At 47.8% G+C, this 23,738-nt stretch overlaps 1 protein-coding gene across 2 annotated transcripts in view; it reads right to left on the minus strand.

Annotated features, from left to right (window-relative positions):
• RAB11FIP5 (RAB11 family interacting protein 5) overlaps positions 1–23,738 on the minus strand; it is a 359,591-nt gene that overhangs the window by 269,918 nt on the left and 65,935 nt on the right. Inside the window, exon 1 of one of the 2 annotated variants that reach the window (XM_069632307.1) lies at positions 14,332–14,399. The exons of the other annotated variant lie outside the window; for it this stretch is intronic. Within the exon in view, the coding sequence (XP_069488408.1) occupies positions 14,332–14,384 (53 nt within the window). The 5' untranslated portion in view covers positions 14,385–14,399. Of the gene's footprint in view, positions 1–14,331; positions 14,400–23,738 lie in introns of those variants that run through there. 2 annotated transcript variants of the gene reach the window in all.

Here is a 23,738-nt window from a genome sequence, read left to right on the forward strand (position 1 = left end):
AGATGACACACACTCTAGAAATCCAGTGCGAAGACCTCACGAATCGGTCAAGACGATCCAATATACGCATTCAAAATGTTCCAGGGGAGATCGCCGACAAAGACCTCAAGCATGCAATACAAACTGTCTACGCAGATCTGCCGTTGGAGATTCCGTCGGACGATATCCTTTTGGATAGAATACACAGGGTAGGCCCTTCTAGGAAAGAACCGGCGACTAGTCCCCAGGATGTGTTGGATGCTTTCACATCTTATGGGCAGAAGGAAGGAGTCCTTAGGGCAGCATAAACAGGTACATCATTAACCATCAATGAATCGGAAGTTCAGCTTTACCAAGACCTGGCTTTCTCCACCCTAGTCAAAAGGAGGCAGATGAGGAACAAGTTACTTACTTGTAACTGTTCTCCAGCATGGGTCTGGCATGGATTCACATGCTCATGAATATTCCCCGTCAGGCTGGGAATCCTCGGTAAAGAAAAAAAAAAAAAAATTCAGTATCAGTTTCGTTTCTGATCTGTCTTTCTCAGTAGTAACCAATCACTGGTCTCTGGGTCATACTGCCCCCAGCCAATGACTGCCCTCTCCCTAAGCCCCGCCTCTGGCAGCCATCTTCAGATTTGGTAGCACGCAAAGTGGCAGTATGACCACGTGAAGAACCGTAGAGGGGCAGGAGTGAGGGTTTGCATGTGAATCTATGCCAGACCCATGCTGGAGAAGAACAGTTGCAGGTAACTAACTTGTTCCTTCTCCAGCATGGGGTCTGGCATAGATTCACATGCTCATGAATTTAAGAATACATAGCAGTACACATCATGCACAACCACGGGAGGTGGCAAGGCTCAACATTAAGCATCTCTTACCTCCTCACCAGGCTCACCTTAAGCGAACAGGTTGCGCAGCACTGCCTGGCCGACTCTGGACTCCTCCCTGGAATCCCAGTCGACGCAGTGGAATCTTGTGAAGGTGTGCGTCGACCTCCACGTAGCAGCCCTGCAGATGTCCAGCAGGGGCACACCAGACAAGAACGCTGTGGTAGCAGCGATCGCTCTGGTCGAGTGGGCTCTCGGACGGCCGGGCAAGGGTCGGTTTGCTAACCGATGACAATGCATGATGCAGCTGGAGAGCCATCTGGAAATAGAAGCCTTCGAGAGAGCCTTCCCTTGGTTCACAGGTCCAAAGTTCACAAACAGCTGTGACGTCTTCCGAAAACTCTTAGTTCGGTCCACGTAGAACTTCAGCACTCTAGCCACATCCAGCGAGTGCAAAGTACTCTCGGCCGGAGACGAAGGAAAGAAAACAGGTAACACAAAGGGCTCGTTGAGGTGGAAGTCCGACGGCACCTTGGGCATAAACGAGGGGTGCGTCCTCAGCAGCACCCTCGTGTCGTGAAAAATCAAGTATGGAGGCTTGCAGGATAGGGCCTGGATCTCTCCCACTCGCGGTGGGGAGGCGATGGCCACAAGAAACGCAGTCTTCCACGACAGGAATTTCAGCGGCACCGAATGCAGGGGCTCGAATGGCGCCCCCATGAGCCTGGTCAGCACCACGTTGAGTTCCCACGCCAGGGCAGGGGCCTTCACTGGCGGGAACGATCGGAACAGTCCCTTCATAAATTCCTTCACCAGGCGATGGGACCACAAGGATGCCTGTCCTGTGGTTCTGGTGTATCGGGAGATCGCAGCCAGATGTATCTTGATGGAGGCATGAGCCAGTCCAGCCGTGGCCAGCGACAGTAGGTACGGCAGCACTTGAGGGGCCGTAATCCGTAGAGGGATAATCTTCTGTGCAAGGCACCAGACAGAGAACCTCTTCCACTTATGTCCGTAGCACTTGAGAGTTGACGACGCCCTGGCTTTTGCAAGGACCTCTCTGCAGTCAGCCGGGATATCGTACCCTCCAAACTCTTGCGCTGCAGGAGCCAGGCCTGCAAGTTCAGCAACTCTGGGTCGTGATGAAGTATGGCGCCTCCTTCTCTGGAGAGAAGATCCGCGTCCGTCGGCAGCTTGACTGGTGGGGACGCTGACAAGTCCAGAAGGTCCGTCAACCAAATCTGTCTCGGCCACGCCGGTGCGATCAGGATCATCCTGCACCGGGACCTCTTGAGCTGGTTGACGAGTCGGAGGAGCAACGGCAACGGAGGGAATGCATAAAGGAACAGGCCTTCCCAGGGGAACGAGACAGCATCGCCCATGCTCCTCGGCTGGGGAAACCTGCTGGCGAACCTCTGGCACTTGGAGTTTGCTGCGAACAGGTCGATCTGGGGTTCTGAAAGTCTGTGCCCGCCGTCAGATGAGCGCAGGTGCCCCACCACCGGATCGCTCGTTGGAAGGTTTCGTCAAGCGGAATCCCGTCCTCGAAGCTGCCCGTCACTTGGATCCAGCGGGAGTCGAGGAACTCTTGCAGAGGGCGCATCCGAAGCCTGCACAGGCGCACGAGATATATGCAGGAGGACATCCCGAGGAGGCCTCACCTTTCTTCCGACGGTGAGGCCAGGCACGCCACTGTGTCGAGCTTTGCTCCCAGAAACAGTGCGACTTGCGACGGGACCAGGTGGGATTTGGGAAAGTTGATGGAGAATCCCCGGTCCGAGAGCAGCTGGACCGTCTTTGCTGTGTGATCCACGGCGAGCTCCCTGGTCCCTGCTCAGATGAGCCAGTTGTCCAGGTAGAGGTAGACGTGGATCCCCCCCCCTGCAGGCGCAGCCGCGCCGCCTCCGGTGCGAGGCACTTGGTGAACTCCCTGGGTGCCGACTTCAAACCGAACGGGAGGGCCTTGAACTGGTAGTGCCGTCCTTGTACCGCGAACCTGGAGGAAGTTTCGGTGACCTTTGAGAATGGGGATGTGGAAGTACGCATCCTCCATATCCAACGACGACAGGAAATCACCCTCCTCCAGTTGTCCCAGCACGTGCTGGAGGGTGACCATCCAGAACTTCTGTGCCTTGATGTACTTTTTCAGCCGTCGCAGGTCCAGGAAGGGGCGCCATCCTCCCGTCTTCTTTCTTACTAGGAAGTACCTTGTGTATACTCGGAGCCCCGGAGCCTCTTCGGGACGAGCTCGATGGCACCTTTTCTGAGCAACGCCCTCACCTCCAAAAGTAGTTGAGGGATGCGATTTTCCTTCCTGACCACGGGTGGAATGCGGGGGCACTTTTTTAGAAATTCAAGGGCGTGCCCCTGTGCCAGGGCGTCCAGCACCCAACAGTCGGTGGAGATGGACTCCCATACACTGACGAACTTCGCCAGCCGGCCTCCCACCGGGGCGATTCGGTGGGGGCCAGACCCCGCTGTCGGTTCAATCTTGCTTGGCGGCCGCCTTGCTGCCTTGGCCTCCCTGGCGACGACGGGGCCCCCCCCCCCCCCCAACTTGCCTCGTCCTCTATAGGCTTCCTGCGACGAGGAGCGGGCCGCTTGGCGGTACGTAGAGGAGCCACTGCCGAATCCCTTGGAGGCACCCTGCTTGCCTCCGGCACTCCGAAAGGACGCCTCCGTTGCAAGAGAATATTTAAGGCCCTAGCAGTCTGTGTCTGCCTTGATGTCTTTATCCACCGTTTTCCCAAACAGGTTGTTCCCGTCAAACGGCATGTCCAGCACCTTGGCTTGTACATCCTGGCGGAAATCTGTCGCCTTGAGCCAACCTCGTCGTCTAAGGCAAATGCTGTTGCCTAGCTGTCGTAAACCGGTGTCGGCAATGTCCGTTGCCACCGTAATGGTGTGGTCCGATGCCACTTTGCGTTCTTGCAAGATCTCCAGGGCCTCGGCCCTCTTGTCATCCGGTAGGAAGTCCAACAGGAGGGCCATCTTGTACCATAACTCCCTGTCGTAGCGGGCCACGATCGCGAGGGCGTTGGCCTATTCGTTGTTGCCGCCGACGAGATAACTCGTCGTCCCATTGCGTCCAGCTTCTTCCCTTTGCCGTCGGGGAAGTTGACGTTGAGACCGATGCGCGCCCCCCCCCCCCCACTTTTTTCTTGTCCGCCGCTGAGACGACCGAGTCCGGGGTAGGTTGTGCCCTAAGGCACAAAGAGGCCATGTCGGGGACCCGGTACTTCTTCTCGTACCGATCCTTCTTGGCAGGCGTCGTAGACGGGTTCTTGAGAAGGGTGAGACCCTCGTCCCAGATGTCATCCAGCAGAGGCACGGCGAGGACTGACTTCCTCCTGGCCTCGCGCCGTTGGTAAAGGAAACCTTCCTTCTCTTCGGGGCAGAGCTGAAAAAGCTTGGATGCCCTGGCGATCATTGCATGGAAAGATCCGATCTCATCGGATGGGGAGGCATGGGCTGGTGATGGGAGTTCCGTCCCGTCGTCACCGCCGTCGGTACCCGTCATGGGCGTGTCTGTTCCCGTGTCATCCCCAGGTACAGGGGAGAAGGCCGAGCAGGCCGTGAGGGCTGAGAAGGTGGGGCTGGGTGGATCCGTCTTCTCTTCTTCGAGGGGCTTCGGCCGGGACTGGCTCCGGTTCCTCCGTTGGACCTGGTACCGGGTCCTCTGTCGGTGGTAAGGGCCATCTCGTCCTTCTCTGAACATAAGGATTGTATTGCCAACAAAATGACCGCCGAGTTATCCTGCGGCTCCGGAAGCGACGGCTGACTAGGACCCTCGCTGGTGCCGTCATCACCCTCGTCGGGATCCCTCGCATGGGGACGGGCCTCTTCGACGCCCTCGTCGAGGCCCTCTAGGACTTCTGCCAGCTCCTCCTCGGATGTTGTGTCCGTGTCCACAATGGCCACTCCCCCCTCTTTTTCCGCTGGGGTCTTTTAGATGGGTCTGAAAGGCTTCCCTCCGAGGCAGGGAAACTCTGGGCCCCGAGGCCGCCTCCACTGGTGTAGCCTCCACAGGCAGCGCCAGGGCCGCCGCGACTCCCGCCTTAGGTGTGCTTGAGGCCTTCACCTTGGGGGGGGGGGTCCGCCTCGCTCCCCCTCGGCCGAATCCTTCGAGATCGACCAGGGCCTCTCCAGAGGCTTACCCGGGTTCTCGGATTTCCTCTTCCCCGAACCAGAAAGTTGGCTCGTGGTTCATGGTGCCGGGGAAGGTGCGCCCTGCCTGGCAGCCGAAGAGCCCGACCGTTCGGCGCTCCCGGTGCCTGCAGACCTTTGCCTTCTGTTGGGCCCCCATCGCCAGGGCGCCCTCACAGGACTTAGAAGACCGCTCTGACTTCTCACCTGACGGACTCCTTCCTTCCAGCCAGTTGGAGAGACAAAGGTGTCAGTCCCTGATGGTCAGTTCCGACATGTTCCTGCAAAACGCACAGTCCTTCTCCACGTGCGTTTTGTACTCATGAAGGCAAGAGACATTTCGAAATCTCGCCCTACTTGAACACATTCTGTAGTTGGCATCCAGGGCAAACCCTGAATAGCTTTCCGGGCATCGAGCTTCCTTTCTCCTGGGCTATGTCCGGGTAGGCTGCAGAAACTTCTGGAATCCCCCAAGAAGCGTAACTCGACGAAATCTTCACCCTTGAGGGGCGTAGAAAAAAAAATCTGACACGGATACCCGTTAATCGGATGTAGAGACGGTGGAGCTTGAGGCTCTATTTGACCGAAAAATGAGAAAAATCTGAAGATGGCTGCCAGAGGCGGAGCTTAGGGAGAGGGCAGTCATTGGCTGGGAGCAGTATGACCCAGAGACCAGTGATTGGTTACTACTGAGAAAGACAGATCAGAAACAAAACTGATACGAATACTGATTTTTTCTTTACCGAGGATTCCCAGCCTGACGACGGGGAATATTCATGAGCATGTGAATCCATGCCAGACCCCATGCTGGAGAAACCCGGTTACTAGTATTCTTAATCAGGAGAAGATGCGTTACAGATGGACTTTCCCTTTTGGTTTGCTTTTTTCCTGAAGGGGAGGCACGTGAAGAGGGTCTAGATTGGGTAGTGGTAGAAGATGCCAGCCGGGGTTATCGGATGCAGAACGAGGGACCTCGAAGTAGAGACAACAATGGAAGTGGACAGTAGAAAGGCCAGAACTCCGAAAGTCTAGGACAAACCAAAGGACACGTCACAATCAGAGGGTAGCTGGCAGGGCGATCAGACAAATCAGGTACACTGAGGGAACTGGGGAGTTTGATGAGAAGGGCCGGGATGACAATGGTTGATGAAGTAGGGGGGCCAATTTGGGATCTCATGGAAGGAGTTGTATACCTAAACCGGATACTCAAGGCTTGGGCGAGTCTCCTAGGCCACGTAGACAGTACCTTAGGGCCCATGCCTCCCTCTGGTCTATGCCTCCCTCTGGTCTATAGAGGAGTAGAGCAATCATTTTATGAGTAATCATTCAGAAATTGGTCAGTGCACGGAGTGTTTCCCTGATTTGGCGTATACAAGCTAATGTCTAGAAGGGGCTCATGATCAAAAGTAAGATTGGCCAGATTCAGTCAATTGTTGATGCTGCGTGACTGGCCAGAAGTTGATCCTTTGTCGCTGTCCCTTCCACTCAAGGCGCCTATGGAAAAAAAATAAAAATAAAAACACATCTCTTCTCACAGGGCAGGGAACTACCAACCGTTGATCTTGTACCCAAATCCTCCACCGCCATGTTCTTTGTGTACATCAGCACTCGTGTTGATGCGCCAAGGTACGTAGGCAACTGCTTTGGAAGAATAGGTCTAAGGGACTATTGAAAGGTTACATTCAAGGCTGTACCTTTGAGGTCTTGGGGTCTTGGCAAAAGATTCCAAGAAATGAGAGGTTGTGTCGCATCTGCAGAGGCAAGCACTGAGCCGTAGAAGCATCTCTTGACGGAATGCGTTCCCCTTTATGGGCCAAGACTTCAGGCGCCGATATCTGGTAGGGATTTATACCGCTGAAGGAACAGTGGTCAATTTCTATGAGCCGGAATAGTGATGCTTGCATCTTTTTATTGATGAAAATGTGTAAACAATGTTCATTTTGCACAATTGTGGTTAATATGATATGGAACCATTTGATTCAATGCGCCTACGGGGCAATACATTTGATCTGGTCGACTAAATGACGCCATAGACGTGGAAGCTATCGATTTGTGCCCGATCTTGCAATCTTTCGGTATTTTAAGCACTGTATCAAAAGTTGACAGTTACTGGTTTAATACTGAAATGAAATTTAAAAGAAATATGCCAGTAAATAAAAATTCATGTATTTTTATAATCGAAGATCACAAAAACCGTTCACATAGCAGCCCCCAGCAATTTCCAAGTGTAATTTATTGCACCCAAATGCCCAAGCTTTCAGACCTCTGAACTCCAAGGTACTAACCAGCCCCAGACCACTGACCATAAACCCGTTAGGACCCCCCTGATCGATCACAAAAGATCAGAAAGCAGGGCTTTCCTGCCCTCACTGCTAGGTCACGTGATTGTGATGCAAGGTGCAGAGTGGGATGAAAGGATAGCCCAGAACGAGGGTGGGAGACCTTGGAGAGGTGCCGGCCTGTCTGGGAGCGAGTGAAGTTTGAAAGTTGGTATGTCCTCTGCTCCCCCCCCGCCCTCTGTCCTCACACCCCCCCCCCCCAACCACTCCTGGACCCCTGTCTGAATATACCAGGTGCACTGTTAAACAGATAACTATGCATTGTTTAGTTGGCGAATATTTGCCAATTACTCAGCTTCTCACCATAGACTTGGGAGGGGGGAGGGGAACGTCACCCACGTGGAGGAAGATGGACAGACGGGGCTGGGACCAATGGCCTGGCAACCCCCATAGAGCAGATTGACCATGTATAGGGTCTCACCAACCAGCCATGTGGCTTTTCATTGTATGTAATGGCGTCACTGATGAGGGCTTGTACCTTCATACGGTTCGGCTTGTGCAGATTTTGGCAGAACGTACCACGGCAGCAGAGTTATTGAAATAAACCTGGTTATCCTTTCAAGAGGAGCATTGGGCCTTTTTCCCCTAGCGGGTTGTGTTTTTTCTGGAGTGAGCATCTAGGGGTGCATTACTACAGTGGTCACATGGACAAACTACAGAGATGGTATACATGCGCATGGATGTAACGAGTGGCGCGGGAGGGGAGGGCGTGAATAAATCTCCCTCTTAGGTACATTACAAATATTATAGATTTCTGTGCTTCATTAGCATTGCAAGGACAACAGTTCAGTTTTCAAAATATCCACTTCTTGCTGTAGTAGGTCCATGTAGCTCAATTTAAATGTGTTCACCCAATTCACTTAGCCCTCACCCTGACCCCCTCATTCACCCCGGGGCATTGTACTCTTTGGCCACCCGTCGGCTCAGCCCACCCCCATGTATACAAACTTGTCTGCTCTCATCAATTTACACATGGGTTTTGCTCCAGTTCATAACGGATATGGGACATGATCCCCAGCCTCCTCCGATCACCTACAAAGCCCCGTCAACTTAATCTTCCCTCCGCTCATTAGCCCCATCAAGGAAATTGTTAGGAGTGAACATTTTAACAAGACGATTCCTTCTTTGTACAAATACTCATCACAAAGAAATTAAGCCAAAGGGAAATTAAGAGGAATATTTCCTTGGAGGCAAACCAGGCACAACAGTGATTTGGGAACGGATTGCGGCAGCAGATGGACACCCATCTCCAGCCCAACCATGGCGCCAGCTTTTCAGGCTCCCAACGTACGCAAATGAGCACCAGCCTCAACTTGGCCTCATTCTATGCTAATTAGAAAAGCATAATTTGATGTAAACTTGACTGAACTAGGAACTTGCAGTATGGCAATTACATCTTCCCGCAGTATGGCAAGAACATTGGCGGGCCCATTTATAACGAGGAATTGAGTCCCACTGCATTGCCGCTTCTCCGAAGAAAGCCGGCTCATTGGTTTAATGTACGCGTGCCTCAACCTTCAAACACGTCTCCTTACAGACATAAAGAACCCTTCCAGCCTCCTTCGATTAAGACCAAGGAGCTCCCTGGTTGCACAATCCGAAGAGCAGTTCTTGAGGACATCGGCATGCACAATTTTACATGGTAATCAATCGCAGAGCAATATTTCAGAATGGATCAGACATATCCATAAAACTCTTTGCTTGTGTAGGAAGAACAGCTCAAGGGCAACGCGTTAGTCTTGGAAGCGACGCAGTACAACACAGGTTTGAAACCAGATCCCGCGCTTAGAAACCACTCGTTCTTTTATAACATGCTTGATACCAACAATTATAATTCACTCAATGCAGGGAGGGGTCTCCAGGCACGTCCCTTCTGGTAGGGGCACGTGAATATGGCAAGAGTTTATAGGATGGTGTGGGATACTAAAGGGAGACACTAATCTGTAGACATAGAGTCAGATTAATTCCAGGCTCACAGTAACGCTTTTGCAAAGGTTGCAACACTACAGTGCCAGCGTAAACATATTCCGTGGTAACAGCAATGGGTCTGATGGAAAGGGACGCTATACTATGTCATAAATGCAACAAAAGATATCACTCTATGAACAAGCAGCATTTAGTTTGATAATACATTTTGAGCCCATTCCCGTAAATTGAATGTAGACGTTTCGCTACACCCCAGCCAAAGGTGCATCCAGGGCTTTAAATGGGTTGGGGTAAAGGGCAGGCAGGCTCTAAAAAAATAAAAATGTGCTCCTGAGCCACGGCTCTGGACTCTCCCCACTAGATCTAACGGTGCAGACACCCTGTAGGCAGCCAGGGGTGGACTCGAAACCAAAAGAGGCCCTGGAAATCATTTTCAACGTGACCCCATATTACACATTTCAGCAAGCCCAACGCTTTCCCTATGAGACCATTTGGAAATACAACACAAAAGATGCCCAGGGTGGAGAGGCCTACCAGGTAATCTCCAGAGTTCCCCATCGGCCAGTCCACCCCTATAGGTAGCTCTTTTACCCAAAAGTTGTATCTGTTGCCTGGTAAAATTACTGCCAGTGGTGGTTGGTGCCTCCGATTAACAATAGGAGATGGGGGACAAAGGGGGGGGAGAATTACCAAAGGGTGCGATAGTGTCACTTCTCTCCCTTAGGTGTCTTAATCTAAGGCCTCAGCAGGCAGCCCTTTCACCAGTCAGCAGAGACCATCGCTGTTCGATGAAAGAGCTGCCTTCTGGGGTCGATGCCAGCCTATAGCCTGGAATAATTGGACGGCAGTACTTACCAGCTATAGTGTGCATGACAACATGCCAAAGATTGACAAACAGATATCCTAGCAATTGGTTCAAGATAAAAAAACAAAAACTCAGAAGATGATTTGCAGATAGCCAATCCAAAATAGAGGCCAACTAAAACCTTAACAAGGAGTGAAAATTAGGAAAACAAATAAAAATGAGGTCCTTTTAAAATATAAAGTGAAAGAGTAAAATCAGGAGCCCTGGCATGAACGCAGTGCAATATAAAAATGGAAGCAAACGCTTTAATACACGCGGATTAAACAAGCAGATAATTCATTAGCTTTGTGGGAAAGCCCACAATAGAAGAAAAAAATAAAATAAAAACACGATTGCCAAAGTCACTGGTTAATAAGGGATTTTGTATAACATAATATTGGATGGAAAATGTTAAATTTACAGTGCAAATTAATAATTCAGGTGTCCTTTCTTTCACGGTTTCTCATAAAATTTTAGAATAGTAGGGAACGCACAGATCTGAACTACTTCTACACTGCAAACCTAAACGACCTGCTCCATAATCCGACTGTGGCTTCGTGTGGTTTAAGAAACGGAATTTTACAAGAAATTGCAGGCTGGGGAGGACAAATGTGAGTGGAGTGCGCATTTAACTAACTCCACAGTAGAACAATCAGGCCGCCACATTCCCACCGATCCTAGTGAAAGCCACAATGCAGGATTGCCAATGACGAGACCGCAGAATTCAAAGTGCTGCCGCCTTCATGCCAAGACTGGCGATACACATGTATGCCTCAGATCTGCAACTATACCCTACAGAGGTCTGCAAACTCGGGCCTTGCAGATATTTCCAAATAGGTCTTCCATGGTCCTGCAGCAACGAATCTACTGGCTGAAGCGGGGGGGGGGGCGGGGGGGACGCGCAATTGAGGGACCTCATTTGGAGCCATACATTGCATTCCGCTGCTAAAGAAATATCAGAAATCAAACAACCTCCAGACAATCCCAGGAGCTATAACTGGTAAAAACACCTCGGTCAGTAGAGGGGTTTAAATGGGGTGTAATGCAAGAGGGATATAGCCAGCCGAGAGAGTTTACCAACCAAATTACATGAGGGCTTGATTTTAAAGTTGTGATCACTTGGGAGTCTCATGCGCTTCTGTACATGTACAATGTGCAAGTCTCCAACCACCAAATGCATAGATTAAGCGCTGCCTATTTTTTTTGCCACACGTTATTCAATTTTTTTTTGTCCACTTACCTCGCGCACGGTCAGTTACATCTCCCACCTCCTGCCCTCCAATAGCATCGGTTTCCTCTCCCAGTACACCTGGCTTATGCCCCGGCTACCTCAACAGGCACGATACACACCCCGAACAAATCCTATTATGCAAAGATGACTTTGATGTTATTACACCCAATCGTAACTCCACTAAATGTTGGGGAAAATATCATATGCACAACCTTGAACTAAAATAATAAAATAAATGGAAAATAAATGTGAAGATCAAATTGGCCCCTAAACAGTGTCTTGATACTAGGAGAGTGTCGCCCAACAATGGTTGCGTTATTTTTTGGAAGCATTAAAATGGTGCCAATACGCAAGATATTTACTCCTCGAGGTGGCCATAACTGCTGTGCAGACGCCACCAACAGGTGCTACCAACATTAAACCCCCTCTCCCTCGGACACCCCCGCTACCAAGTTCTCGGGCATCTTTCAGCAGACATTTACCCCTCCTCCCCCATAGGATGGGGCTAGGAAGAGGAAGGTCTGATTCAAGAATAAACAGCAAAGGGTACAGAAGCGACACAATTGATCAAAAGTTGCTTCCAGGAAAATGGTACACGCTTGATGGGAAGGCCAACCCTCATCTCACATGGAAGATGCTGCCTTTTGCACACTGCAGTAATAAGATGCGCGGCCTACCCTCAGAGGCACAACGCCTAAAAGGCTGTGTCCCCCGCACGTAGGCCAGGATGCGCCAAGAGCAGAGGCTGGCTCAGTGGAGCGTCTGAGAGCATGTACTCCGCACCGCTGCTCCACGAGCATCGCCTCCCTGCCTGCCAGGCACTGCTTCTGACTCATTACTGACTAATAGCTGGAAGGGGCTCTGCTGAGGGATCAGGTTTTTTGCTCAGTCCTTTAACCAAGCATTGAGTTTTGAAACCATGCCCAGGACAAACCTGCACTGAACATGTGCCTTCCCGGCAGTGCCGGGCACAGAGAGCGCAGGCTAAGGTGCCAGGAGCAGGCACAGCGAAAAAGGGCAAACAGATGCGCCAGCGACTGTCCACAAGGAGTTCACCAACTCCCCGACGGATATTAACCATTTATTTTCTATAGCAAACTTCAGACAGCAGACGGGTACGTATTATTTATAACGCGCTTAATACCCGAACCTGTGGTGTTCCATGTCATCTTGCTTCCAAGGCGAGCATGTTGCCCCCGAGCTATCCTCCCGAGACCCTTGCACTCTCCAGCCTTATGGAAGAGGGCAAGACTACTCACCCGCACACATCTGTAGCCATAGTCCATTAACATTTTGCACAAAACCACTGCCCTTGGAATGCAGCTATCCCCCATTACAATGTTTTTTTTATTTTTCTTTTTAAAAAGGCCTAGCTGGACACAATTAATGTAATGAATCTTGCCAAATTCACAGCACCCATCCACTTGACTGCTCGAGGTAGTAGGGGACCGGACCGCCCGCACACCTTCGCTTTAGCTAAAATGCATATTCTAAAGCCCTCCGAAGACTTTTCCAGACCCGGACTTCGGTCCCCCAAGGGCATTTCACCTACAGCGGGTTGGGACCATACCAATGGTGATAGGCGCTATACAAACGAGGACACCGATCTACCTGAAAAAATCCACACCAGGACAATTGCTCACAGAGTAACACAACATTCCAGAAACGTAGAAGAGAAGTATGCCTGCAGGGTGCTTGCAGAAGTGTTAGACAGGTTCACCAGTTGGAAACCACCTCATAAAAGAGGCAGTTTGCCAGGTTATGCTTCCGAAGCAGATCATCCCTCGAGAACCCCAGACATCTTCAAAAACATGCAGTGTCAGCTATTATGGCTAGCCTCTGAAAGACCTTTCTGCACGATTATACTCGCAAAACTTGCCTCAAGTTGAATTCTCCCCCCCCCTTAATCATATCTATGGAGATTAAACACTGTTCGGGGGGGATGGTAGGGCCAATCGAAGCCCGGGCCACCAGCCGGTCCTTAAAGGACAGCCCTGGAGAGACCGAGAGGATTCTGGGCCATACTGGCCGTGTCCACCCCATTTAAAATCCAGGATGCGAATATTTAATGAACATTACTTAATTGCTGGTGAACTAAAATAGGTTGATGAGTAAGTCCCTATATGGTTTCAATGGCAGCCATCTTGGGCAAGGACGATTTGACTTGCACTGGACAGAGGCATAGCCAGGATTGTCTAACAAGTGGGACATGAAGCTAAGGTAGTTGGGCCCACGGCAGTGCCATGAACACCCGTTAATGCTCACACAGTGGTGATCAGTGGGCATTTACAGATGTTGGGTGGGTCTTGACCGCTCAGGCCCTACCCAGTCTACGCCTCCGGCACTGGATTCTCACCGTGCAGGGTACATGCAATGGAAGGGGCACAAGTGGAATTCCCCCATTAGCATTGCTTTTTACTTTTGGTCATCCGGTGGTGTCACCACCTATAAGACAATACTAGCGTAAAAAGCGAGAATGCTGTGAGAAGTGCCGCAGCTTGTAGACGTCTGGTTACTTACTCACCCATTATCCGCCCATACCCACCCACCCCTCAAACACGTTTTCCGGGGATCACTTAGCTTCAAGCCGTCCTAAGAGTTAATGGCTTAATTGCAGGTACTGACGTCATAAACATAAGTGTGCCTTCAGTCCCTTGATATCTAAGCAGTATGGGGGCCCCCCACATCTGTTCCTTGCACTGAAGTATTGTTAAAAACAAGCATTGGCAAAGCCAGTTTTGGCTTGCGAATAGGCATTTATTTCAAGCACGGGACTGTTCAGGTACTCACCCATTGTCTAGCTATTGCCATCTAATGGCCAGACAGTACAATTATGCCAGCGCCTGGCACATGCCTATTCAAAAACAAAAACTGTGGGCTTTGCAATTGCTTTTTTAAATAAGGCTTTCACTTTTGTGATGCAAGTGTACCACCATTTAACACATAGCATTAAAACGTTAAACGAACGGTGCGAGGGTTCGGGCATGTGTTTAAGCATACGTTGATCAATCGCACAAACATTTACAATGCACCTTACCTTAGTTTTCCTCTTTTGTACACATGCGAAATCTGGCAGCAGGGCGCGGCCATCTTGTGCTAATCCTATCCGTTGCTGAATCGCCCTAACGTGAACTGCCCTTGCGGCACTAAATCATATCCCCCCCCACCCCTGAGCCTGACAGCTTTAGACGCGTACCGCCCATTTCATAACACCAAAGCACGTCTTGTCTCAACATTCTCTGCGCCTCAGTTAATGACGTGTCGCCATGGAAATGGCAGGACGCCTCTTTCCTGAATAAGTATAAACAGACCGCTTCACAACAGACATCAGATTTTCTTTTCCATTCCTCTCACTGTATTTCTTTGAGTATTCTGTTCCTCGTTTCTGTGCTCTGGTCAGCTACCTTCGTTGCTTGTAGCACGTGCAAACAGATACCAGTACCATTACTATGCATTATTTTAGTTAGTTTCCTCCACAATGGCAACAACACAGCCCTACCAGTACGAGCCAGAGTATTCCGAGGCGAAATTACTCGAAAGAGAAAGATGTGGAAACGATGGGGCTTCAGACGACAGTTGGGAGGACGATTCAACAGATGAAGAGCCTGGTCCTAGTCACATGGACAGCGTTTCCACCTAGTGTACCTGCAATCGGCGCGCACTAATGCCAACAGAGGTGGAGAACTGCTGCTGACGAGAAAACTCTGGATATTTGTCCTACATATCGCCAGACGAGCCACGGCCGCAATGCGTTACCGAGCTGCCAGACCTCAGGACAGCCTGCCTCACACGTTCCGTTTTGAGGATTTTGATGGTGCTTATGCACGAACTTCGCGCAACAGTTCACCCTCGGAGTCCAAGTAACGAGTAAGTATACTCTGGTTGTGATGTCACTTAGGCCACTCAAGGTTGTCTCCTATATTGCCTTCAATATATTATTGTCAAACTAATTTAGTCTTGCAATTCTCTAGTAATATATAATAGTAGTTCAATATTGTACAGTGTCTAGGTAGCATTTGCACTGGCAACAAAGCCATGGGATGCAAGAATTGTCATTGGCAACTACGGTTTAATACACTCATCTTGGTCATTTAAAAACAGTTTGTATCTTTCAAAGGTGGTACAGGCTGGTGGCCGATCATTCATACACATGGTGGCTTCATGGGAGGCTTGGACACCGCGTTCAATGAGTAATACCCGCCTGTGCCCTTGGTGCCATTAGAGACACATTCCCCAGTGACAGCGGTCAATACATGGGATTTTCCCCTCACTGTGCTGCAACCTGAACTTTATAATGTGTAGTACTTTTGTGCCATAAAATTAAGAAACAAAATAAAACACTACAGAAATTTTATCAATGGTCGTTTCAGTTTTTCAGTGAATCAAGTGCGTCTCCATTCAGCAGTGTTCCGGCCATTGTCTGCACGCCTCAGGCCCATCCATTCCCCCTCCATTATCAAAGGCAGTTTGCACCAGTGGATGTGCACTGCCAAAGGGGGCTGGCAGGGGTGGGAACGGCCTGGTTGCCAAACACCATGTACACTTCAAAAGGTATCTTCCGCACAAGGGCCATTCCACACATGGCCTATACAGACCCAGTGTCTCCAGGCAGGATCCACTGAAGCAAGCCGCGCCCCAGCAATCTACATAAGACCACGACATATACACGTCATTCATTCACATACGCACCCCCTTTTCTATCATGAGAGCATCTTTCAGCACTGCAAGTGAACTTGTGAACATGCTACCTGAGAACTTCTGTGACCACTGCGACTCTACTCGTCATCGTGCAACCAGTGAACATCTCCCTGTTCTCCTGCCACTTACTACCCTGCTTGCTGAATCTAACTGTTGGTTGGTCAAGGTAAGGACAAGTCTCCTAATCATATCTCCTTGATCTCTACATTTCTATCTATGTCGAGCAAAGGTACCCAGTAGCGTTATGTTCATTCATCTCATTGCCATTGACTTGAGTTTAATTTGTTATGTTATTGATATATCAATTGTTATCAGTGTCAATGGGCATCGTATTGCATCCGTAGCGGACCATGTCAATATTATAACCATGTTTCCTTTTGATGCACAATAGTACATTCAAGGGACGAGTTCTGATTTTCATCACATCAAAGAATTGTTTATGAAAGTTATCCTATAATACAGCGGCCAACGCTACACTGGTTTTGCTGTGGTGACCAAAACATACCTTGCATAGAAGAATATAGGGTATTATCCTTCTTTCTCACGTGTTTATGCAATTTTCAAATAATGTTGACTTTTTTGTTGTTGCAGAATTTACCATGCATGCATGTGCGATTTTCGGTTGCCCTTCTAAGACCCATGGGAAATCTGAAGGCACTACAATGCATGCATTCCCAAAGACTGTAGATCGAATAAGAGAATCGGTCAGATATTGTGGATATGCGCTGGAAGAGCTTGAAAGTAGAGTCAACGATGTCTTGGAGGACAAGAGGGGTGATCGATTCCGCATCTGCAGCCTGCACTTTACCCAGAATATGTATGACCCATCCATGTACACAAAGAAGAATCACTCAGAACGACTCGAAAATTGCTCCCAAACGCAAAACCGACGATTCGTTCACATGCCGCCTCAGGTGAGTCACAGATCCGGATTTAGCTGTAGCCCCTGGGGTCATCAACAGGTAACTAAATTGTCTGATTGTGGTTTTAGCTCTTTTTGTCCCTTATAATACTTTTCATACAAGTAAGATTGTATTGCTTTTTAAATAAAGACCCTTTTGCTAAACATCTGACCTTGGGTTTAGAAGCCTCAGAAAATTGATTTATGGGCACAGATAACTATGCTACAGTGTCCTTTGAAATAAGGATATTTTCGTAATCTGTCTACTAACATGGCAATTTAAATATTTTCCCCTTTACAACTCCATGACTATGCACTGAATATGAAGGAGCGAGATTCAGCATCCATGTCTTGCCTGGAGTCAACAACCACTTCAAGCGCGTATCAGGTAGTCTTACTTAGCTATTCAGTTCCAGAATTGTTTTATGCATGGAATTTGAGATAATCTGATCATGTTTACGTACTGCGTCATTAGTTTACACAATGTTTCATTCGTGGATTGCTATTGATATGTACCAATGTCTGCGTCAAAATGTGTGTGTTCAATTTCAATTGTTTCATCCATACTAATACAAGTACTGTGTTTCAGGGATATGCTGAAGCTTCGACTACAATTACATTATCCTTTGTAGTTGATCCAGAGGTATGCGTACTGACAGTTCCCTCGAATGAAAGAAAGTCGGTCCTAGATCTGATACTATTAGACAGTGACAATATTAGAAACTAGCAGTTTTTGCAAATTGCTTGCTATATTTCAAACAATTTGATTATCTGATCATATTTACGTACCGTGTCAATCGTTTACACAATGTTTTATTGGTTTGTTTTATAGAGATGTACCATTGTCCGTCTCATTGTGTGTTGAAATTCAAATTATTTCAACCGTACTAATACAAGTACTGTGTTACAGGGAGATGATGAAGCTTCAACTACAATTACATCATCCCTCGTAGTTGAGCAAGAGGTATGCGTACTGACATTTCCCTCGAATGATAGAAAGTCGGTCATAGATCTGATACTAGACAGTGACAGTATTAGTATTTGGTAAATTGCTGGAGTGCAACATTTGGAACAGTGTGCTTCAGACAGTCAACTTTGATCGAGTAAACTAGCCATCAAGCAGGTGAAATCCCAAATGTATATTTTGACTAAATGACGTACGGGTTTATCTGTGTAAGCCATGGATACTCTTTTCTAGGGATGTATACAAGATCCAGATATAGAAGAGGAGGCGCATGGCTCCAAGTCAGTGGACCAGCTTGCTGTGGCGAACGTTAAAGTAAAGAAGGTTTCAAAGAAAAGCAAGAAAAAAAAAATAAAAAAAAAAATAAAGTAATTTATAAACAAATTAAATTTTTGACCAGTGCTTTCTGCTTGGGCCTTCATACTATGCTTTTTTTCTAAAAAAAAAATGTAAACTGTCCAATACTGTATGTTGGATTTACATTGAACATCTTTTTCCAACCTGTCTTCTAGTTGCCTGATGGTGTACGGACTATGCAGACAGACAGCGACACAAATGAGAGATGCTGCTTGCCAAACTGATTTCTCCATGGAACAACTATTAATTGAGGTGCGGCATGTTCACACTCGAGATGAACATGCCCAATGCCCAGAAAATGAATTTAATGTGACCGGCAAAAATGACAGACTTAAGCATCAATACAATCGACCGAGGAACTAGACCGATTCAGGTTCAAGCAACAGACGCTGAAATGACAGACTGAAGCATCAATACAATCGACCTAGGAACTAGACAAAGATATCGACTACAGTATGTCTAGTTTGGCTGATAGGTTAACCACAGTTCAACATTAATGCCGGATGACAGTCTAATAAAAGGAGGCCAAATACACAGTATTCAACAGCAGCTTGATGGAGATTATAAAGATGCTGAAATGTGTACATTCAGTGAGAGGGGAAATATGTGGGAAGCCATTGATGAATGTGACTCGTGTATCACAAGGCAGTAACCTCAAACTACATGCCACCTGTGAAATGTTCCATGAAAAAATGTTCATGTCCACTCAACCAATACTGGGGAAACTGCCAGCTGGCAATCTACTGTGTGCAGCAGCTTTACTTTTCAGTGGCTCTAGTTTCAAATGTCCAGTTTCTGTCAATTTTCGGGACTCCTTTCATTTCTAAAGCGCAGTACTACAAATATCAACATCAATATCTATTCCCTGCCATTAGTGAAGCTTGGAAAATTGAACAATTGTCTATTCAAAGTACATTCTCCAAAAAACGGTTCAGGCTAGCTGGCGATGGACAGTGTGACAGGCCAGGATTTTCAGCAAACTATGGCACATACCACTTTCAGGACATGGAAAGTAAATAAATTGTGAGTTCGGTGGTCGTGCAGGTGTCCGAATGTAAAATCGACCTCATAGACATGTTTCAATAGCCAAGACAATGAGGGAGCAATTTCCAAATAGTCGCCATCAATTTGATGTATGGTACGTTGCCAAATCCATCAATAAATGTTCCGAAAGTATTTCACAGCGGTCCCAGTCTTTCAGCAACCATCTTTGGTGGAGCTCCAAAACTTGTGATGGGTCTGTGGAAATTCTACTAAAAAAAATGGTGGTCACTGATGCACCACTGTTCCAACGTTCACTATTGGACAGAAAACCAACATTTCCACCAATGTGAAAATGGCCCTTTGTCGCAAGAGCAGGAACAGAAGTAGTTGATTCCATCTTCACCTCCACACAAAGCCCTTGAGAAGATTGTGTTTGATAAAACTATCAAGAGATCTGAAGGGACTCACAGCATTCTGTCACACAGGAGATTTGGAGGTCTTCCACAATATGTGTCTAAAGTACAGGCCAACGAGATTGCATTTCGGCATTCAAGGGATGAAATATAGGACATTACTAGCGGTATTAGCGCATAACGAGAGTGTAGGCCTTGAGCAATCAAGGACTGTGGAAAACCTTGGGATGCTTCGCTACAATATGGCCTTTACAAAAAGAAGCAAAACATGTGTGTTCAAGCACTGGCTTGAGGAATGGAATATGAGGAAATGAAATTTGATTTTGTGAAAGATATTATTAATGTTTTGGAGATGCATAATCATGGAATTGCATGCGATATGTTCCGAGTACACATACATTGCCAACGTGCCCTGTCCACCTGAGCTCATGGAACAGTTCAAATCAAGGTACAAAGGATTACCATCAGTTTTTCTGATCAATGTTTTTATGAAGTGTCCAAATAAAGCATCCAATTTGTCTGTAAAATGGGTCCCCTTAATCTTTTTTTCCAGCTAGTGAAGTTTTTACAATTGCCTTACAATCCCACAAAAGGGATGAGACCTAGGCTACATAAGTGAAGGGGTCCGTGACATAAGCAGAGGTGGGGCTATTGCTAGACACACTTACTCCTTTTTGGGTCCCCCCGACTCCAATTTTGGAGTAGGGCGCATTCTGCCATTGCAAAGTTTCCCCTACCTCTCAGCAGTGCCACGATCATCGAGCAAGGACAGCCCCCACATTTTTCCTCCTGTGCCAGTGCATCACAATTACAGTTCTCATGGATGTGGTGAGCCAAGATGTGAATTTTTGCTTGTGAGCTGAGGAAGCCCACGCATTGCACACACAGTATAAGGTTCAATTGTTTTTTGCCCTTGAGAGAAAGGGACCATTCCGAAAGGAATTGAATCAAAGGAGGTGTGTAATAACGTAAGATATGATAAGGTTCTCCATTCCAAAACTGGACTAAGGAACATGTAAATTCAGTTTATGAAAATTCGTTGGTGCGAACGAGTCTGCGTTACGGTCTGAGTTACGCCAAGAGAATGGAAATGCTGAATATAATGTAAGTTTGACTTTCGACAATTTTATACCCGAACGAGCATCAACTTATTAGCCGACGTTATTGCTGGGTTACATTCTACTTGTTTGTTCTGTGGGGCATATTGCAATGAAACGTAAGTACAACCTTTGTACGTACAGTTCTTTCTAGCGGGCACATGGGCAGTCCAGCATCGAGATGCATATAGACCACCACTCGGATCCCCCAGGTTCAAGGCTAATATTTCATTAAAATGCCATCTATGTGCACCTCTAATTGTAGCGTCAGCTTCCGTATCCCGTTTAGAGCTGAACATACTCCATAGCACTATCCTCTGAAGCAAATTGTGTACTTTCCACGTTGTTTTCTCTCTGTTGATATTGTTTTACGACAGGGCTAAATCGTTAGTTTTAACTCTATGCCGAATTAATAAATAGAAAAATGTTAATAGCTACTGAGACACATTTCTATTATGTTTCCCAAACAGGTACATACTGCCATTCAGCGATTGTCATCGATTACAGATGCCAACTGATGGGCTCTTCAACCGGCAGCTGCAGATACCTGTGAACAACTGGATATATTGGACTTATTTTTGGGACGATCGCCAAGGCCCGATATGCCCCTACGCGGTACCAGCCAATAGGAGCAACATAACATCCTTTACAGTGGTCTAGACCCAAGTTGATGCACACGCCCTGCAATTCACTGTCCGACCCAAGCGCTTCTTTTACCCAAAACGAACACCTTGTGTACCCAAGAGGAACACTGACTCTCAAACTTTTTCGGATCGAGAACAAAAGAAATTCCAATTTGATTGAATATGACAATAGCCAGATGTTCTCAGAGCTTTTATTGTGAAATAAAAGTACTTTACACATTGTACAGTCTTTCCTTTTAAAGTACAGTTTCATATACCGAATTGTGATGCGCTGTGTTGTGAGATTATGTGTGTTTATTTCTGGGTTCTGCGTCACGTTTGGCTACGCTGCCCAGTTACGTCATGGAGAAAGTCGGAGAATATTACTAGGTTTGGCGAGGTCAGGCTCAGGGGCAGGGGATATGATTTAGTGCCGCCAGGGCAGTTCACCTTAGGGCGATGCAGCAACAGATAAGATTAGCACAAGATGGCCACGCCCTGCTGCCAGATTTCACATGTGTAAAAAAGAGGAAAACTAAGGTAAGGTGCATTGGAAATGTTTGTGCGAGCGATCAACATATGCTTAAAAACACATACCCGAACCCTCGGGATTTCTGAGCGTACCATTCCTTTAACAAGTGACCTTGATCAATTTGGCGCACCACACCAGGGAAGCTTCCAACACCTCAAAGGTTCAGCGCAAACTTAGCGCTCGGCCATAAAACACAGGTGTGATGAGAAAATGACAAACATTCAACAAACTACTGGGGCCAGATCGCCCGGCCAGTGCGAGGGGCAGCTGAAAATGACGTGACCGAGATAGTGGCAAAACCTGTCACACTCAAAGTGCACTTGTGTCGGTGGGGCAGTATAGGGTCCTCAAACCCGTGACTGAGCCAAGTTGAACGAAATGCGGAAGTGCCTCGGTAGAGACTCAAAGGTATCCATTCAAGTGCAAGTCCTACTTTTAAATTAAAAAGGCATTCACCGTAGGTGACACACTCTGAAAGCAGCCCACACTACTTCAGAAATAGTGTCTCTGCATAGCAAACTTCTAGCACCAGACATTTCCACATGCACTTTGCCCTTCTGATGCAGACTCGAGAAGAGGTAGCGTGAAGTGCAGCACTGCAAACTCAGCGTTAGGACAGCCCAGCACACAGGCTACGTAATTTAAGGCCATGCACTACCTTTTCACTCCGCCCAGATCGGTCGGACAGGGAAGTGAACTTCGGATGATGGCTACTGGTTGGCGCTGTGCTGTGACTTTGCTCAAATGGCTTCATCTACTGTCACGCTCTTGGCCTCAAAGAAGACACCACTGGGTGCCATCCAGCCACTGGAGAGAGAAAGTGGCAGATAGCATCCACTCATGTGTACCCTCGACTTCTAAAGTCAGGTCCTAGGGTGCAAATAGATCAAAACCTCATGGAGTGGAGGGCAACTCTTCAAATTGGTGGGCGAAGGGTGGGGAGAAAGGGGACCTACCTTCAGAGAATGTGAGAGGGAGGGGAATGCTCAGCCAAAGACTGTTGGTGGAAACTACTGCAAAGGTAGCAGTAAATTGTGCAATTTAAAGCACATCATGCCTCACACAGCCCGTGAACAATATCGGATTGACGAAGATTTGTATTGGCACTTCCCAGCATGCTAATGCTGTGGGTGTGATGTAGTTGGTTTTGTCGCTGCTAGTTCATTGTGCATGTCCATCTGCATTATACCATAATCCCATTTGAGTATGAGTATCAATAAAGTTGGTGTCTGTACGGTGTCAGAAAGCTGAGGGGGGGGGCGAGTGACGATGGGGCAGGGCCCGGCAACAGACTACAAATTGTGGGTCCTAAAGTTGTGCAAAGACTGAATGTGCAAAGACGGAATGTAATGTGCCTTACCAGGACTTTGCTTAGCATCACATAAAACAGCAGAACAAGGGCTAAAGGTTGGAGAAGGAATGTTTTGAACCAACAAACATTTGAACAATTTGAGGTTGCCAAAATTAACAAGGTTGTCCCAGTTGCGGGGGTCTGCTGAGCAAGGTATACAAAGACGTCAAAATCATTCAACCTCCCACTCTAACCGAGAACTCCATCATGGAAACAGCACTGTTTAGCAACATCGAATGTACCCACCGGCATCTACACTAAATGTTGCTACCACACCAATCCACCACAGATATGTCAAAAAGTCTCCAACCACTACTCTGCCAGACAACAGCCAGCACCACAATTTACATCTTGGAGCGCACAACAACCATTGCCCTAGAAAATTAAATATATCTAAAATGAGCACACCACCAAGACACCCATCTTTTCAGATCAGCATATCACAATGAAACAAACCAACCTTGCCCTGCTCCCTCGGTTAGTCTCCAACCCTACGCTTGAAGACTAGGAAATTCTATGACAAG

Source organism: Ambystoma mexicanum, chromosome 6q (genome assembly GCF_040938575.1).
Source record: "Ambystoma mexicanum isolate Mex_15411 chromosome 6q, UKY_AmexF1_1, whole genome shotgun sequence".
Taxonomy (NCBI): domain Eukaryota; kingdom Metazoa; phylum Chordata; class Amphibia; order Caudata; family Ambystomatidae; genus Ambystoma; species Ambystoma mexicanum.